The sequence below is a fragment of the Helicoverpa zea genome, chromosome 27, assembly GCF_022581195.2.
Source record: "Helicoverpa zea isolate HzStark_Cry1AcR chromosome 27, ilHelZeax1.1, whole genome shotgun sequence".
Classification (NCBI taxonomy): Eukaryota; Metazoa; Arthropoda; class Insecta; order Lepidoptera; family Noctuidae; genus Helicoverpa; species Helicoverpa zea.
Window position 1 is genome coordinate 5,979,270 of NC_061478.1, and position 20,246 is coordinate 5,999,515.

Sequence of the window (20,246 nt, forward strand, 5' to 3'; positions counted from 1 at the left end):
GGAGCATTCACTCATAGCAGACGTTCACATCTATGTACTAATATTATAAAGCTGAAGAGTTTGTTTGCTTGAGAGCGCTCTCTATGAATCTATCTCTGAATGATGTGAAAATGTATTTCAGTGTCAGCCTATTTCCAGCGAGGCCCAGTAGAGGCAAGGCCTGCCAGGGATGCGGGATTGTTCGAAAGAGTTACCGCGGCCCTGGTACATAAAATGCCTACGACGGAAGACGACGGTTTTTAGTCAGTAAGAGTCTGACAATCCCTCAACGCTGCTAACCCACAGCGGGAGGGGTCATTTGACGATTTTTGACGTCGTTAAAAAAGGCCTCTTCAGAGTCAGCCTCTATCGTAAATGTTGATTCGCCTGTAATTGACAAATGTGTAAGCCAATCTGCTAATAGCCTTTTATTTTTGTTAAATTATACACAGAAACTGTTGGTGTACACAAAATATAGATATCATAGGTAAGTGAAAGCTCTTTACCTAATCTGTGGTCATAAGTTGCATAGATGTTCATATTTAACGTACCTAAGGCTAGAACTTTTCTTTATATAATTAATATCTATAATTTAACAAGCAAAACCTCATGTCGAGCTTCTAGCCGTCCTGTGCATCAGAGCAACACTCTCGATCAGCGTTCGACCGTGAACATTTGAACACGCAACATGTCACTGACTTGTGACGAATTTACATACCTTTGTGTAGTCTAGAACATTACTTACTCTTTCCTCTTACACGCAGTTGTTAGGTACTTATTTATTTAGTAGCAAGCATAAAAAAGGATGAAAAGTAGCCTATCTATAGTAATATAGAGGTAATAAAGAGCAAACCCTTTTTTTTTGTTTGTTTGTAAAGGCTCCGACTATTGAAAAATGCTTTCACTGTTAGAAAGCGACACTCTTCCCGAGTAACATAGGCTATTAATATATATTTTATCTCGGTACGGGCAGTAGTTCCCACCGCAAAAACCGCTGGCGGAGGCTAGTAATTCTAATAAACTTTAAAGTAAATAAATAAACCAATATGCTAAGTGACACTTTCGCTCCTAACCTCCATTCCTCCTGGCTACATGACAAGATTATTTTAACTTCTAAAATGAGGGAGAGTACGGAACTATTTATTCAAATGTTAGGTACTTGAAGGGAATGAGACCAAGAATTCTAATATCTACTTGTTTCAGTTACTTAGGTGTAGATATATTTCTCCCAGCTCAAAAACAGTATGCGTTTAGAAAAGTTAAGGAAAACTTAACGCTCTAACGATTATTATCGAAGTTGGCAGTTGTTACGGGTAGTCAGAAGCCAATAAGTCTGACACCAGTCTAACCAAGGGTATTGGGTTGCCCGGGTAACTGGGTTGAGTAGGTCAGAAAGGGCAGTCGCTTCTTGTAAAGCACTGGTACTCAGCTGCATCCTCTTAGACTGGAAGCCGACCCCAACATAGTGGGGAAGAAGGCTCGGGAGATGATGACTTACCTATTTTTCTTATAGCTCAGAAACAGTATAAGTTTAGAGAAGTTAGGGAAAACTTAACGCTCTACCAATTACCGAAGTTAACTTTTTAACTTTTGGAATAACTGTACCCACTATACTTGGGTAATTTCGACAAGGCAATATATTTGATGTAATGCGGTTTGAAAGGCATAGCATTGTAAACAAGGGCACCCCATCGGCCCTTCGCGATGCAGTTATATAGCGGTACCTAATTTATTAACGGTACTTATTTCTACAGGCCCATAAACAAATACCAACTTATACCTACTTATTAGGTATACCTACCTACTTACTTATTATAAATTCGAAAGTTAATCTGTGAGTTATTTGAATGAATGTTACCTTCTTGTGAGATGACAGCAGATATGTAGTAGAAGAGAGTGAAGATGATGACTGAGAAAGTAGTTGAACCTATTGACAGGTTTGGTAGGAGCAGAGATAAGTGGTAAAGTCCTGAAGACGGACATACGTAAATACATCGGACCATGGGGCATGCATGTGAATAGTCTCCCAGAAACGGTTGTGAAACCGCGAAAGGAAACTAGAGCCACGTCTCTAGACTAACTGAAACTTATGATAATTCATAGATTCTGTCATAGATTTCAAGCCCATAAGTAGGTTAAAATAAAAACAGTTTCATCTACATTTCTACTATCTAATTCTGAATTCTGAATATCTTTCACTGACCAGTATTACTATCTACAAGAGAGTTGCGTTCATTGTGATGGGACTCCATTCACCACGTGTTATTTCATTATTTGATATTATCTATCAAGAGCTTTTAACTCGCGTGGCATTTATAGCCATACTTACAAACAAAAATCCCACTAAGTATACAATAAGTTACTTGAAAAAAAAAAGATATTTTTGTTTACAACAAATATATATAGAATTTATAAAATATAACACGAGTTAAAAATACTTAGAGAACAAACAATACTTACTTAGATAAATATAAAGCTATTTTGGTCAGAGGATCGTCTTAGTAAAAGACTGTCAACACTATGGTTTTTCCACAATCGACTGTAGTACCAAAGTTCAGAAAAAAATACCTCAAAAAAAATTACGACACTATCAAGGTTCTTAGAAACTCGTCAACCGAAACCTTTTCCTTTTAGAAAGTAAGTATACATAGCTACTTAAGTTAATGTTTCCACTAATTGCCTAAACAATTCATAATACGCAATTTTCCTGACACTAAGCCAAAATACTTCCGACATCGTTTAAAAAACAATGCCTAAAGCGAACGCGGCCTAAATAATAAAAAAAAGAAACTTTCTCGCCTTTTCCGTTTCCGTAAAATCGGTTTTTGACAATCCATTTAAAGTAAAAATCGGACAGGACATGAATTTTAATGGGAAAAGCGAAAGTTTGGTCCAAAGTTTTTTTTTTCAAACGGCCAATGTGCAAATGTCTTTATCAGAGTGAAACATGGATAACAAAATGACTAACGGAGGTGCCATACCGGAAAATCTCTGAAGAAAGTAGCGCGACAAAATTCGGGTGTGTGGGGTAGGTACGAGGAACGTCACTGTCTTGCTACGCTACGCCTTCTTTGGACCCGAATTTTTTTTTATACCAAAAATCGTTGACAGACCACTGTCTTGTAACTTGCACGCATGCACGACTAGTAAGAAAAGTGCAGACTACTCACTCACTAAATGCCATCTTGCTTTAGTTAGTTTCCTTCTAATATTTTAACTTCTTTTTTGGGATTCATGAAATAAAACAGTATATTATTTATTAAATGATTTATTTTTTAACTTTCTTTTGAATTTTTCAAATGCTTTCTTTTGCATCGCAGGCAAATATTTTTCTTTCAGTCTTGAAATGTCGGTGCCCATCAAAATTACATTTTAAACGTTACACCAATTCATTCCGTAACTGCTTGTTTTTGTCATGCCCACCGTACGTATTTGACCTAGAAAGTCGGACCTACCTGCATTATGGCATCTCCGCTCTTTCTTCAATCCGTGTAGTGAAAGAAGAAATGGGTGAGCGACCTCCGCGCGCTTAGTTCGAACGGAGCGTTTGGCGCGAAATGACAGCCGCACTTTTTAATTTACCGCGTTCAAAACGTAATTAAAACAACAAATAAACACAAAAATGGATTTAAAAGAAATTATCAAGTGGTTTATCCCGTGTTTTCATATATTGCTATTAAAAAAAGTGAAAATGTTCGGGCGTTTGACGTTTATAGTATTGTTTTTACTTTTTATATGGCGACCCGGTTGTGGCGCAAACGCGAACCTTGTTAGTGATAATATTGATACCAAAAATGTAGTTAATAGTTATTTAGACAGTAAATATAACCAAAGTGATGTTTATGATGTTAAAATGGATAGAAATGAAGGGAGAAGTCTGGATGTGTCAACCGGTAAGCTTTTTTTTTTTGGCAATGAAAAGTCTATTTTTTACTTTTAGTCTATGGTTTATTTCGAACAAAATAATATAGGAATGTTATTTTATACGCTACTTATACTCAGTAAAAATAAAATGAATGAAAAAGAAAGAAAGTACTTAAAGATATTCTAAATTACGTAAGATTGCTGTTTAATTTAAAAATATAATCAATCAAACTGCTATGGAGGTCAATTTCTCCAACTAAATCGATCTAGGGGGAGTGGAAATGCTACAAACCAATTATTTTCATTTAATCAAAGGGAAACTTACTTACAGTCTTGCTATAAATTGTTACGAAATGCAGCTCGCGTGTATTAACTTTGCAGTAAATAATATTACGCATACAAATAATTATTATACTAGTACCTACGTACTAGCCGTTTTCCCGCGGTTTCACCCGCCTCCCGTGGGAACTAGGTACTGCCCGTACCGGGAAAAATATAGCCTATGTTACTCGGGAAGAGTGAAGTTTTCCAACTGTGAAATAATTTCTCAAATCGGTTCATTAAGTATTCTCGGAGTTTAGGGTACAAGCAAACATACACCGTCTTACCACAAAAACTTTTTAACGTCAGTTTAAGACTTGTCTAAAAAAATGTCAAATTATGACGTTGACATATGGTTCATTTTGGAGCCACGTTTTTTTTTAGACAAGTGTAAAACAGTGGTTAAAGTGTTTGTAGTAAGGCCAGCAATGTTTCTTCTTTATTATATTCAGAAGTCGGCATTAGGTTTCTTGCATCGAAATGTTGATATTAATGTGGACCTTCTCGGGATTTCTAATGGACAATCCCGTGTGACCAACAATATTATAACCAAATAATAATAAGAACTTCAGAGATAGACAAATAAAACAAAGATAATTAACATAACATTTATAAGTTTACATTAATTCACAAGACAAATTATTGATACTTAGTCTTAAAAGTAAATAACTTTTTATTAAAAAAATCACGGAATTTTTTCTGCTCTTTAAAATTAATCTCGGTATTTGAGGCATACCCACTTTATTCTTTCGCTGCATAAAATCAGTGTAAGTACATGAATAACTCTAGGTACCTAATTCCGAACTCTGATCATATTAGTATAGAATTATAACTATCTACTATCTTTGAAACTTCCTTTCGCTTGTTTTTCATAATTTTCCGCGCAACTGCACATACTTTTCCTATCTATTAATCGGTATTATTTAACTTATTATATTTGTTATCTTATATATCTGACTTGCGCGTGAAATTAATAGGTAACATGATGTTTTTAATGTGTAGAAAGCGACAAGTTATGAAAACGAAACCGATTTTAATTGCTTTAGAAACAAAATGATAAGTTTTCATACGTACGCAATTAAAATGCTGTAGACTGAAAAGTGGCTGCAAAAAGAATTCTATTTTTATGAAATTTTTGCTTTGGCTAGCAGTTTCACTCGCATCCCGTGGAAACTTACTTACTGCTCGTACCTACCCGGTTCAAACACAATCTATGTTACCCAGAGCTAGTGTGGGTTCCCAACAATAAAAAAATGCCAAATCGCTTCAGTAGTTTTGGACCCTTTATCGTACCCTACACATAAATAAACCTCTTAATCATAGTAGATACAGGTTAGCTGCTTTCCCGCGGTTTCACTACCCGGATAAAATATAGCTTATATTATGCGGGTATGATGTAGCTTGTCAACAGTGCAAGAATTTTCAGTAGTTTCAGAACCTTCAGGGCAAAGGAATATAAAATGTTTCTGAAAATTAGCTCAGCTTTTTTTTCTATCCAGTCCCGAACAAAACAGGATTTTCTCACACGATATCAAAATCACTCTATTTATTTCATCCATGCATTAGAATAAACTTTCATCTGACCCACAATAATATAGGAAGTAAAGTACGAAGGTAATAGGCATGATGACAGTAATCAAAAATCATTAAAATAATTTAAATTAAACTTGAAGCTTGGAATATAAAACGCGCATTGTTTTCTTTATTAATAATGTGATTAATATGTATTTTTATAAAATAAAATTACGAAATAAGGCAATCCGCCATGATATCTTGAACACCAATCAGAGCTCGTGACGTCATTTCTCAAAACAACTCGCGCGAAAGCGCGCGAACGTCACATTTCGTTATTGTGAACGTCCACTGCGATCTTTGTTTTTATTTAATTAATTGTGTATAACACGAGTTATGGAGCCCGGATTTATCAAGGCAAACAGCGCTAATTTGCCTAGAATTGATATCATAATGCTGGGAGAGTTTTTGGCATCAAATAAAGATTTTTGTTCAGCTGAATTAAGAAATGTTAAAACTTCCATGTAAGTATACTAGTTTAATTAAAAAAAACTTCCATGTAAGTGTATTATAGAATCTAGAGAACTATGTAATAACTTACATCAAAGTGATCTTCACAAAAATAAAGTTGTACCCTGGGCAATATTGCTTTTGAATCTCGCCTTGCAAGTTTAAGCCACTTGTTTCGTATTTTTTTATTGTGAGGAACGTACACAAATAACTTATCAGGAGTTGTTTTGGATGTGTTCTTACACTGGGGGACCCCACAACACCTATGCACTTTCGAATTCATATTTAATAACACAAAAAACTTAATTATTGCACGAGCGTTGTTTACTTGCGTCTTGTAATTTCAGTCGTGACGTCACAAGTGACGACATGACACTGACAAGCGTTTTCGCGCCGGATTCAAAGTGGACAGAGAAAAATGCAATTATTTGATAAAAAAACTTCGCATTTTCTTAAAATTAATAATTTTTCATATAAAATAGACGTATACCTACATCATACAAAGGTATTTAAAAATTTGTCATCATGCCTATTCTCTCAGTTTCACTTCAATTACTCGTAGATACAAACTGTCAACAAAATGACATAAAACAAAAAACAGCAAAAACAGCTGACTGACGATATCTAAAGCGATTACCCTGAATTCAGACGGAACTATAAGTTTTTTCACGTAATATAGTATTTAACACATTAAGGCTAATAGACTTGAGTTTCCTGGTCGTTTTAGAATTATATATGACAGTATGTTCGAAAGTCTAGCCGACTACATGTTTTTTTATATAATTTAATGAAAACCCCCCTAAATACATGCAATATCGCATCGCAACTCTTAACAGTACATTTTGATAAAACAATCAAGGAATGAGTTATCAAATTAGTTTAATCTGCAACCCGCTATCCAATAGAATAAAGAAAAAAGTTCAGTATTACCTACATAGTCCGTTTATTGAGGAAAGCTTTAAGTTTCTTTTTTATTTCGGTGCGCCAAGTATTTCCCACTAGACAGTGTGAAACCGCCAGCGGAAGCTATTATTATAACATGCCATCTTCTTCTTCTTATCGATTAAGCTTACCAACAAACCCACTATACACTGAATTCGAATCCGCCTGACAGCCTCTGACATGGAATAATAAATAATATACTTTAACACTCTTTAGAATCTTAAGAATTTCCGCTATACTGTCGACTTATTTAATGACAAATAGCTCTAAAAACTCGACTCCAAGGTAAAAAGCTCGCTAAAATGCCAATAAAGTCGGATAATATTTATTTTCCTTCGAATTCTATGAGTTATGATCTTCACCTTGTTATAATGATGTCATGTTACCTCTAACATTTTGTAAATACCAGTTAAGAGCCAAGAAACGCAAAAAAGACTGGCTAGATTCTGCTAGCGGTTATACTCACGTCCCGTAGGAACTACTACACGAACCTGGATAAAAACTAGTCAATAAATCATTTGAATTCATTTATTTCTGCGAATATGCCTACTTACATACATGTAGAGATCTTATATTATTTAACAAAAGGAGCATTGACAATATCCTACCATAAGGCTTGTTAAATTAAACAATTAAGTACATACAAAAATATATTATATAAAGGCAAATTTTATATACAAATCAAAAATCATCAGCCTTTTTTATCGTCCCACTGCTGGGTTGAGCCTCCTCTCACACAGAGAAGGATTGAGCGTTAATCACCACGTGCGGTATGCGGGTTTGATTATTTCAGGCTTTTTAGTCCAAGTTTCATTGATATGTGATCTTCCCTGGTAAATGGTAGGCTGTACTATTTAACGCTGAAATATTTTTTCAAATGGGACCAATAGTTTAGATTAACTTGATTAGCTCATGAAAACCAGTAGTTCTTGAGTTTAGCGTGTTCAAACCACAAACTCTTTTAGTTTTATGTCATAGAGAGTTCAAATATTAACACTATGGTATATAAATAAGCCTTTTAACATTACTTAAAATTACCACAAATCAATTTACAAATACCTTGCTACTTTACCCAGTAACTTAGAGACGGGGCCATACATACACACATACATATATGTACAACTTATATATAACAAACCGGTCGCAATCTGTTACAACACGCAGCCTCACAGCTGGACCACTTTCATCCCATACCTGGCTTTAACCATGGTAAGTATATGGTGGGTGTGGATATGCTAAAAATGTGGCTAGAATTAAGTGTAGGTATTTCTTAAGTTAGAGCTCTGGAATTATTTTGATAAAGGAGTGAATTCTGAAAAGTCATCAAGGCAAAAAGAGCTCGAAAAATGCTATTTATAAAACTACAGGCATCATAATTGTTCTTTGCGAAACACTCACACACATACAATTCGTAGTCAAATAATCAAGCTACGGTCCCGCAGTTTCTAAAATCCACAAACCACGAGGCTGTTAATAAGTAAACCGCAAAAAAATATACATAGGTACTGTAGCGCGTGGCGCGCTAGGGACCGGGGATCTTCAGACTTATACTCTACTTCCGATCCAATCGCCAGCAGTTCCACAGGCTGCTCCGTATGCTGCTCCACGTGCAGCTCCTTCTCATTTTGCTGCATCTCCATGTCTTTGCTCGGCGTTGCTTCTTTCTTTACGCTAAAAATATTTTGTGCATTAAACGGTGTACATGGAGAATTTTCATATTTCTCAGGGTATTTCTTATCATCACTCCTCTGCGGAATGATTGGCAAATTCATGACATTTCTCTGTACTTTTCCAAATAAGTCTCTCATTTGAAAAAGTGTATCACGCAGCTCATATTTTGATGCAAAGAGCTGTGAGCCTAATGCGGCTTTATATTTAAAAATAAGCCCTTTTAAGTACACTTTAATAAAAATGTTATCGTCTGCAATGTCTGCTTTGGTCTGTAACCCACACAGACGGTAATAGAATGACAGTAATTCTTCTTCTTGCTCCTGTCGAGCGTTGTAGAATTTTTCTACATAATTTATATTATCTGGGAACTCTGCCCTAAGTTTATCGCATAGCGTCTTATACTCAATGCCCTCTACGTAAATATATTTGAAAAACGTCAGAGCAGGGCCTTGTAAATATGCACCTAGTAACAGTGCTAGATCATGATAAGAAATACCCTGAGAAATATGAAAATTCTCCATGTACACCGTTTAATGCACAAAATATTTTTAGCGTAAAGAAAGAAGCAACGCCGAGCAAAGACATGGAGATGCAGCAAAATGAGAAGGAGCTGCACGTGGAGCAGCATACGGAGCAGCCTGTGGAACTGCTGGCGATTGGATCGGAAGTAGAGTATAAGTCTGAAGATCCCCGGTCCCTAGCGCGCCACGCGCTACAGTACTTACTTATGTTAAGAACGTAAAACAGAAGTTTTTAAACATAACTCAGCAGGTGCATACACATAGAGGGAAGTATGTATAAGTTTGTACCTAAGCTAGAAATAAGCTGTAAATAAATCTTACAGCTACCTATGCAACAGAAAATCTTCTGTGTATGAGTTGCCAAAAAGTCGAATTTGAATAATTGAAAGTATAGCAGTTATATCCCGTTAGGTTTTCTCCTTATCTTCTGAAATAATAGAGCATGACTCTATTAACTTTATTACGTTAACGCTGGTTAACTCGTGTATTCCTTAGTTTCGGTGTTTTACCGTTTGTGTAAAGGAAATGAGGAAAGATGTCTGTTAAGGTTTTGGAGAAAAATCGCTACAGACCGCTTGCTTTTTTGATTGAAAGAATTTTTTCAGTCTTGTAAACCAGTACCAGTAAAATTGATTTGATAGCTAATTAAGAGTACGAATCTAATTAATTCATTGCAAACGTCTGTTCAGTGCTGTTTATAGGTTTCCATACATCTATGTAAATATAGGAATGTCTAATAAAAAAAGGGTTCTAATTAAACATGCTTCTTTTTAATATCATTATTCGCCCCCAAAAATGTATGTTGCCTTCTAAATTACTAGTGAGACACAATTAACGAGCATCTAAATAATACTATCTTAGCCACTAGTTATCTTCTAAGTAAACCACTCTAAATACACCTCAGCATGATGGTTATTTTTTAGCATCTAAATTTGTAGCATGCATTCTAACAGTAAACTTCTAAAATACTATTAAATGACATCATAAAATATATTTAATTAGCTTCTAATTTTTTAACTCAGTGCGTTTAAAATGTAAGCAAGCAACATGCAGCAAGCATCGCTTCTGTCACGGTTCCGGTGCTGCAGTGCTCAGCGGTCCCATGCGAGCTTATCGTCGCAGATGGTTTTCACGCTCACCACCGCAGCTTCGGCTTGCTGGCCGGCCGCGTCGTCGGCGGCGAGCGCTGAAACTACCTGCGCCTCAGCTCGCAGGCCGCCTCGCCCCTCCGCGCCTACGCGGTTTTGAATTGCACTCTAGGGGTAGGGCAGGCAAGACTACGTGGAGTCGGTATTGCAACGATTCGTTTTCGTCACTAACTTCAATTATCATTTAATACAATGTTTTTTAATTGAAGGTTATAAATGGCAATATACTAAAAACGAGGCCGAGTTAGTAAATTAGATGACAATGTATAAATAAGAAAGACAAGTCACAATAATTGATGATCTTTACTTGAAGCTTTCTATAGAATATTTAGTTGGCGTTGTAAAAAAGACGAATTAGTTTATTAGAGGCTATGTCATTTCCCCGTTGCTTAGTTATAACATTAGAAGTTTAATCATGTGTCCAATAAATAATTTTGTTGCTACACTTATAATTTCCCATAAAAAAATGTATAGAAAATACAAACTCCTCCTTTTAGGGAAGTCGCTTAAAAAGAAGAAAGAAAATAAAGTCGGCTTATTAAGAATACTTCGTTGTTCGCCGTTCATGTAAAAATCCGTTAATTGAAATTATCAAGAATAGAGCTGAATGGACCATATATTAGCTAAAACCAACAACGTCTGACAAGAGAATTTTATAAATACCTTTGTAGGTGCAACCGCAAGAAATACTACTATCTTAAACATCCTTTAATAATGAACCACCTTCCTCTCTTCCAGGGCGGACGTTCGGGCGTCCTCTCAAGAAGATGATGCAAGCTCTCATCCCGCTTGCGTTCCAGATCGGAGCGGCATCCACGTGGGCAGTGGTCGCTGCTATAGTCGGCATCAAAACGTTGCTGGTTGCGCTTGTTATACTGAAGCTACTGCTCATGGCTGGCGCTGCTAAGGTAGAGTGTAGCTGGGAATATACCTTACTAGCTTCTGCCAGCGGTTTCACCCGCATCCCGTGGGAACTACTTCCCGTACCGGGATAAAAAGTATCTAAGTTTCAGTGTTAGATAAATGGGCTATCTAACACTGAAAGTTTTCAAATCGGACCAGTAGTTCCTGAGATTAACGCGTTCAAACAAACTCTTCAGCTTTATAATATTAGTATAGATAACGAGTTAAAGTCCTGGCTGATTTTTACCATGAACCATGAGCTGCATAGGAACATGGCTAAATAACATCCGTAAAAGTTTATGGGCTAAACATTTAGTAATGCTTGATGCGTTGGCCCTTGGTTGCAAGTAGATGTAAGTAGATATATTATCATGTTGAGTTCCTCCGTGCTTCGGAATAAGAGTGCGTTGAAGCCAGAAAGCCTAACAACCTGTCCCACTAAGGGGTGTCAAGTTGCCCAGGTAGCTCCGTTGAAAAGATCAGGTAGGCATTCACACTATGTGGTACGCTGGTTCTCAGCTGTATTCACTTAGACTGGAAGCTGACCTTAATAGAGGCAGATGGTCTATCTACGAGCGTGACAAAATAAGTCCATTTTAAGTATATCTTGGTGACATAAAAACCGTGAAAGAAAACATCGTGCAGCAACCTGAACTTAATAAATCCGATCACGAATCCACCTTTGCCAAGCGTGGTCATCAATTGTCATGCCTTCTCTGTATGAAAAACAACCTATGGCAGTAAATAGGCCAGCGAAAATAACAATTTAAGTATAGGTACTTCCAAATGATCCTGATCTCAGGAACTACAACTACTATCTAAATCAGTTCATACCGATGGACATCCGCAACTCCGCATAGGTCCAGTTGAAAACCAGCGTCAGACACTAGCTGTCTGGCATAATGCTGAACTGGACCTATTTGACGCAACCTTTTGTTCTTTTATTTTGTTTTTTTTTGTTGTTTCTATGTGTATGTATGGTTTGTGTCAATAAATAAGTTTTCTTTCTTTCTTTCTTTTCAATCGATTTGAAAAAATCTTTCAATGTTGGATAGCCCAGTTATCGAGGAAGTTATTAGGCTGGGTTTTTTTCCGTTTGCTCAGAGTACTTTCCATAGGACGCGAGCAAAATTGCTAACGGAAGCAACTGTGTTTATAAATAAGAAGCTGCTAACCTTCCAAGTGGTATTCCATCATCGGAATTGGGCTGGGCAGATGACGAAACGAAATATAAACATACTACATAACGTCTAACGGACTACCCAATGCAAGGTCATTGCTCTTTACCCACCTGAGTCAAAGTCACGTAGTTTAGACGTTTCAAGGTCAATAACTGTCCACTGGCAGAATTAACAAAAATAAATAAACTTAGCACATTCTAGCTTAGAGAAAGTTAGCTTAAATTGCTGGAATGAAAAGGACGGATATATAGGATTAAAAGGAGTTGAAAAGAGATAGATAGAGCAAGAAACAATTGGATTGATGCCGTTCACGGAGGAAGGAAAGATATGTAGTGGACATGCAATAAGGAAGGTAGGTCAGGCGCCTTCTTGTAGATCAGTCGGTCAAGCAACGTACGGTAGGCGTGATCAGTTACTAGAACTAACGAGACGTTCGGGTTCCTTGTCAAATCAAAACTAATCTGTCAAAGATTGGTCTTGATTGATAAGTGATTTTATTTTGAAAATACTGGGCGAGCTCCATAGAAGTCGTGTAAAGAGCTAGTTAACGTTCCTCGTCTCCCCGTACACACGCATATTGTCGCGCTACTTTCTTACGAGATTTTGCGTTATGACATCTCCGCTAGTCATTTTGTTCTCCGTGATATCTTTTTATTTAGTGTTAATCAAGGATTTCTAAATGAAAGTGAGATTCGTAGTTTAGTGAATCATGAGAAGTGACTTTCAATGCAAAGTCCATGATATTTAAAACGTGATTCTTCTAAAGTTTCTGTCCTCGATAAGTTATTGATGCTAGCTAGAATATGTTGAAGTAACTTGACCTTTTTAGAACGTCCAATAATAAATTATAATGAATTATGAAATAAATACCAGCCAAGGGTGAGTTGGACTCGCGCACGAATGACTTCAGAAGTCGTTACGGGTAGTCAGAAACCAGAAAGAATGACAACCAGTCTTACCAAGTAATATCGGGTTGTCCAGGTAGCTGGGTTGAGGAGGTCAGATAGACAGTCGCTCCACACCGCTTGTGGCACACTGGTACTCAGCTGCATCCGATTAGACTGGAAGCCGATCCTAACATAGTTGGGAAAAGGCTTGGCAGATGATGAATGGCGAAGGAAAACATCTTGAGTAAACCTGGACTTGAAAGTGAAATCGCCAATGCATTGAACGCACGTGGTGATTATAATCCCATTCCTTCTCTGTAAGAGAAAAGGCCTGTGCCCTGTATTGTGAGAGTTAAAAGCTTGATTATGTAACACATTGGGCCAAAGTTATTAAAAAGTAAACTGATACATATTTGAAGTAGTTTTTTATATCTTTTCCAATCACTTGTAGTAATTTTAAACTTTCTTCGTATTAGAAAAATGAAAGTGTAATTGAATATCTAAATGTATCATTAAGTATACGGCCTACGCCTCGGGCCCTTTGTCATTTTGGGAAGCTGTTTGCAAACTGGTATTTCTTAATAATAGCAGCAGTTGCTGTTGTTATTATTTATGTTCCGTTAAATTTAATGCTTTAGAGTAGTAAAAAGTAGTTGTTCTTCGATTTCTCGAAGAGATCAGGACTGATTTAAAAACAAACATTATTTCTTTCGAAATTCATTTTCAGCTAGTTAGGATCTAATGACGGAAACCCAAAGATATCGAGTTATAGAGGGCGGGCAACTCTCCAAAAATATGTAGGCACGCATCTAGTCAAAACTTTACCTGAGATCACTTATCTACCCACTGTTAAAATTGTAAACTTAACTTCAAGTTAAAAATTTTAACAGTGGGTAGAGCAAAATTTTATAAAACACTGGTACTCAGCTGTATCCAGTTATACTGGAGCCGGAAGAATATAGGTGGGTTGTGGTTTAACCATAGACATAATATAGTAAACAGGACTGCGCACCTAAGCCCAAAAAACGAGCCGAGTGAAACAGTTAGTACGGAGGCCGTCTGTCCCTTTCTAATAGGGTGACCATAAGATTAAGCTATGTGAGACAATCCCGAATTTGCTTAGATTATTTAACACAAGTTCAAGTTTTAACTTACGCAGTTTGTTATCTCAAGATAATAATATAGGCTTTTAATAATTAGCGGGAATTAGCGGTATAAAAGCAATAAAATTCGAAGTGAAACACTGATTTTTTTGTAATTTTTTGCTTCACATATAGAGCTGCTGAGCCATTTATGTCGCCTTTCTTCATTTTTTGGGAAGCTATAACAATAGTACAACCGTTTTAGAATCCATCACACATATTTTGTCTCATTACAAGAATTCATGGGCATCCTAGTTGTTTGATTTACGAAAATGTTATTATTAGCTAACCTGCGGAACGACATATTGCAATCACCATAGGATTCACTTTTGCAAGTATAAACGCAACACTTTTTCACCATTTTAATAGTTTAAAATGATTTAATAGGAAAAAAATATAAACAAAATTTTAAATGCTGTTTACGCGCCAAGAATGTTCAGGGTTACTTGGATAAAAATATAAGTGATTGAATTGTTTTTTTGGGAAGACCAAACTTTTGATCACAATTTTTTTTTATGCTGGCAAGGTGTTAGAAAGAGACAAACGGCCTCCGTTCTAACTATCCCTCTCGGCTCGGATTTGCCTCTGTGTATTATGCAACCAATTTAGTACCTTATTTCGTTGGAATAGAGTTCATTTCCGTAAACATATATTTTGAGATTGCGCAATCTTGTTTAGTATATTATATCTATGGGTTTAACAGACGATGATGATGAGTAAAAATTTTGCTTATAATGCAGCTAAACGGTAAACAGCTATCATTGAAATATTGATGGTTTTATTATTGACAACAAATATTCATTTATGGTTTTCTCTCAATTCCAGGTGGGAGCACTATTCGGTCAGAAGACGCACCACGGTCACGGGTGGGAGGCGCCGGCGCAGAAGGAGATACATCTGCACATACACAACGGAGCCCATCCAGAGATACATGATGGCGCTATTTGTAAGGAGATTTGTTATATTTTTATTAATAATAGTAAGTAATAGGTAAGCAATTTTAGAGATGGAGTTAGAGCATTCATAGATAACAGAAAAGTAGACATAGAGAGCGAAACTCAGGAAATATTTTAAGATCGATGTAGGTAAATGTATTTGTGAATGGAACAAGGATAGGTAGTTTATTTCGGGCGATAAAGCACAGATTACTTGTGTTAGGTACTTCGTGTTATAGCTTACCTAGGTACTATGAAAGCAGCTAAGCCATCATATAAAATTGATGACATTACTGGGCCCCGATTCTCCTAAGTTAATAATGTCAAAATCGAATAGAAATCGAATCGTAATATGATCGTAACAGCAGTTTTAACCATATCGGGCATTCTGCTACTAATAAAAGACCAATCGTATTCGATTGACATTTGATTGGTGTGCGATTGGTCTGCTATTTTGGTGATTTTGGTCTATACGGTAGTTTGCTGTACAATCATTTTGCAATCGTAAATCATTTGCAGACAAAATGATTCATTATTGGATGACAGAAAAGGATAAAAACGTTTATTTCAAAGAAAAAATTGCGGAATGCCACATACGCTTCAATCGTAATCGAGTCGGGATTGGATCTCAGTCGAATCGAGTCGAACGTCAATCGAATGGCGCTTAAGTAAAATTAGGAGAATCGGGGCCCTGATATCAATCTAAACAGGTATAAGGCTATTTATAAAAAAAAATCAGCTTATCCTACATACTTACCTATTTAAGCAACATTTTTAACTTAAAAGTTTAGGAAGTATATGAGCGAAGGAATAGTGAGTGCACCTGGGGCCCGATTCTCCTAATTTTACTTAAGCGACCTTCGATTGACGTTCGACTCGATTCGACTGAGATCCAATCCCGACTCGATTACGATTGAAGCGTATGTGGCATTCCGCTATTTTTTCTTTGAAATAAGCGTTTTTATCCTTTTCTGTCATTCAATAATGAATCATTTTGTCTGCAAATGATTTACGATTGCAAAATGATTGTACAGCAAACTACCGTATAGACCAAAATCATCAAAATAGCAGACCAATCGCACACCAATCAAATGTCAATCGAATACGATTGGTCTTTTATTAGTAGCAGAATGCCCGATATGGTTAAAACTGCTATTATGATCATATTGCGATTCGATTTCTATTCGATTTTGACATTATTAACTTAGGAGAATCGGGGCCCTGTGTCCAAGCTAATGCTTGTGCACTATAATATGTCCTGCGCAGCTGGCTGATCTCCTTAGAGTCCTGACAGCTCCTGTGCCTAAAATTAGGTCTGGACACTATTATTAACAATCAAAAATATGTACTAAGAATTTATCTAACCCAGTTTCCGCATCTGGTTGGAAGAATACACCATACCAGGGGTATCCTCAAGCCCAGAGCCCACAGCCCACTGCTGGACTCAGACCAGAGAATGGCTACTTCCTTGGAGTACCACCAACTGTGGCGACGAGAAGAATCATTAATATTAAAGTCTAGAACGTTCTATGTTTGTAATGTAAGTGGTTAACCACGGAATGCTATGTCTATGAGCCACCCTATACAATTCTTGTCTGTTCAAGACTTTTTTCTGGGTCTTTCTTATTTAAGGTAGCTTCTTTATTTAATCTTCTGTTTCTTGTTTTTTAGAAGCACCACTTTCTTGGTCTTCTTTCTGTCCATGTGTGTGGTTGTTATTCTTTTAAATTCCAAAAAATCTGGTGGTATTTAGAAGCGAGCCGGTAATTGCCACTGCCGGTAACTCCTGCGGCGACTGAAAATATTTTGAAAATGCTTTAGCCAATAGATAGCCAAAGTCAATCATATTATATAGACATATTACCTACAGGTTAATACTTAGCTAGGTTCACGGTTCCAAGGAGTCTTATGAGAAGAATCGGCATCAAACTCCATAGACACTCTTTAAAAACTAGGTATTTGTCAAACACTAAAGGCGGCTGTGATATTTTTAAAACCTATATGTATTTCACCCGGTTACGGGAAATAGTTCCCTCGGAACGCAGGCTTAAACGCGAGGAACATCTATGACATATTTCATTCACACGGACTTAAGATGCCTACTACGCAAAGGCATTTTTACAACACTTAACACGTGAAAGTGATCTCCCAAAAGTAGGTTTCTCGATGACGCATGACCACGAGGTGCCGATGCCAAAACGGCTTCAATGGGTGAAAGTTTTGCTTGATAAGATTACGTTTGGGCACAGGGACATGTTAGGTATTTTTTTGTTATGTAAAAAGTAGGATTTATAATTGTAATTTTTTTAGAAAATATTAATTACCTAGGTATGTTAATGAGCTTGATACTTTAGCAAATGGTTTAGCAAACCACACTTTAGTTAGTATAACTGAATATGTGTTACGAAATAGACATTTAACTTCAGTATTTATTAACATTTTTAAATAAAATCTGCTATAAATAATAACTTAAAATACAAAAATTAGGTACTAGTAGGAAGTGGTAGACAGCGACATCTCTTATCGAGTAGCAATACAACTTAAAGTTCTGTTTACTTACGACAGCGATGGTGTAGCATTTGAACAGATGGCGCTAAAAGTTGTTCAAAATACAAAATAAATGTTAACATACTTCAATTTAAAATTGCGTGCATAAATATAATCTATTTCTAAGAATGTTATTTAAAATTCAGTTAGTCTAATTTATCTTTTTCTTGGATCTGAATTATTTTCTTATTAGCGCACAATTTTACCACTAGATAGCACTACTTCAAACATTTACTACCATTCACAACTAGATGGTGTTACTTCAAAAACTTTTACTACTCCCCGCTAGATGGCGTTGTAACATATTTTTATTTTACAGCCGCTTGGAACAGGGACAGCACAGGAACGGCAGCGGCTTCAGACAAGAACATTAATTTAGTAATTAACCCTTACGCTGCGGTTGCTGGACCACAAACTATAAGTACGCCGTATGGAAACTATGTGAGGGTTGACTCTCCTAATGCTTTGTCATCGTTGTCTTCTTTATCGAGTCTTAGTACTTAAGCCCGAAGTTTACTGATGACATAAACGTCAGATAAATAACTTAAAGCTTCTTAAAGTCCATTTCACGAAAGAAGTCCCGCGGAAAATTGTAGAACTATATATTTTTGTATGTATTTAACCAGCTATCGCATAGACACAAGCGCTGCGTCTGCGGGTCCTCTTTCGTGAAATGGGCTCTACTATGAATTTTCACGTTCAATTGGCAAAGGTAACAGTTGTTTTAAGAAGAAGGACGTTTATGTTGTCGGTGTAAATAGGCCTTAGGTAATTCGTAACTTCTACGACACCGTGTACCACCGCGGATTATGTACTTAATATTCCTCCGCGCGGACAGGCTTTTTGGGAAAGGTTTGAGCGGCTTTCATAGAAATAATAAAAAACAACGGTGCACTGTGTCGGGTGTGAATCATTTCAAGATGACGCAATTTTAATTAGAAGAGATGATTTTAAAATCCTTTAAAATGTGGCGGTACCTTCAGTAAGATATTTCTCATAAGAAATGCATATTATTTCTCATGTATAATGCGCAAGGAATGATTTGGTATGGGAATAAGCAAAGGCGTAACCGTGTTCCCAGTTCCCACTAGTTCTGATTACCCATCAAGAAGTATAATTATATTCAGATTCAGACCTTTGCTTCTGAGAAATTCTGCTTCCACCTCCTATCAAGCTGGAGATGTAAAGAATTAGTTTTCCTCATTTTTTTGTAGTTATTTATGCAACTTAGTAGATTGCTAGCATTTCCTCATTTCAATGAGCATTTGTTCAGCAATTTATTAAGTTTTATAAATGGCGTAAAGGAATTTTATGTGCACAAATATAATTAAGGTAGTAAGTACAGTTTGCCTCACAAAATTTTGCAATTTTGAAGTTAGACATTCGACTTGACAGACGACGATCATAAAAAGGTCGCCGTCGACGCTGGATTGCAGGTCGCCTCCAACAGGTATCTGTGGAGATCTAAGGGGAGGCCTATGTTCAGCAGTGGACGTCCTATGCCTGACATGATGACGATGATGGTGATGATGATAATGATGACAAGTAACTTCTTGCTGTCATTTGAAAATCTTCGGCAGTTGTAACGGGTGTCTGACAACCAGTCATGCCTAGGGATATCGGGTTGCCCGGGTAACTGGGTTGAGAACAGTCGCTTCTTATAAAACTCTGGTACTCAACTGCATCCGGTTAGACTGGAAGCCGACCCAACATAGTTGGGACAAGGTAGACTAACTTCAAATTGCAAAGTTATTTGAAGAAATCTGCTATAAATGTTATATTGTATGTAATTTCTATTGTCAACCGTTTTCGCTTGATTTTGGAAATACTTTTGCAATTTCATTTTACTTAGTTAAGTTTGGTCTATATTGGCAATAACTTAAGTTAATATTTGCCCAAAAATAGACTAACTACCTGTGGGTAGCACCAATAACTATAACGATAACCGAACCATTTTCAGTTGTCAAATCGTTAATTTGACCAATAGGCGGCAAGTATACGCTGGTTATGGTTTGGTTATCGTTATAGTTAAATGGTGCAACTTTCTAGAAATATTTCTTCTGGAAGTTTCTGTCCAGGATAAGAGGCTTTGATTTTAATGTTACCAGGAAATATAATTTATTTTTTGTAATGGTAGTATTTAGTTAATGTAGTGTAAGTTGTAATATTTATTTCTGTTTATG

General features: G+C 36.6%; 1 protein-coding gene across 1 annotated transcript; it reads left to right on the forward strand.

The window, feature by feature from the left end:
• Nucleotides 1-3,521: 3,521 nt before the first annotated feature.
• LOC124643310 lies at nucleotides 3,522-19,510 on the forward strand. The gene is made up of 4 exons (XM_047182241.1): nucleotides 3,522-3,872; nucleotides 11,207-11,376; nucleotides 15,407-15,527; nucleotides 18,383-19,510. Exons 1-4 carry the CDS (start codon nucleotides 3,602-3,604, stop codon nucleotides 18,565-18,567), a joined length of 747 nt encoding a protein of 248 aa, XP_047038197.1. The 5' UTR covers nucleotides 3,522-3,601; the 3' UTR covers nucleotides 18,568-19,510.
• The last annotated feature ends 736 nt before the right edge of the window (nucleotides 19,511-20,246 follow it).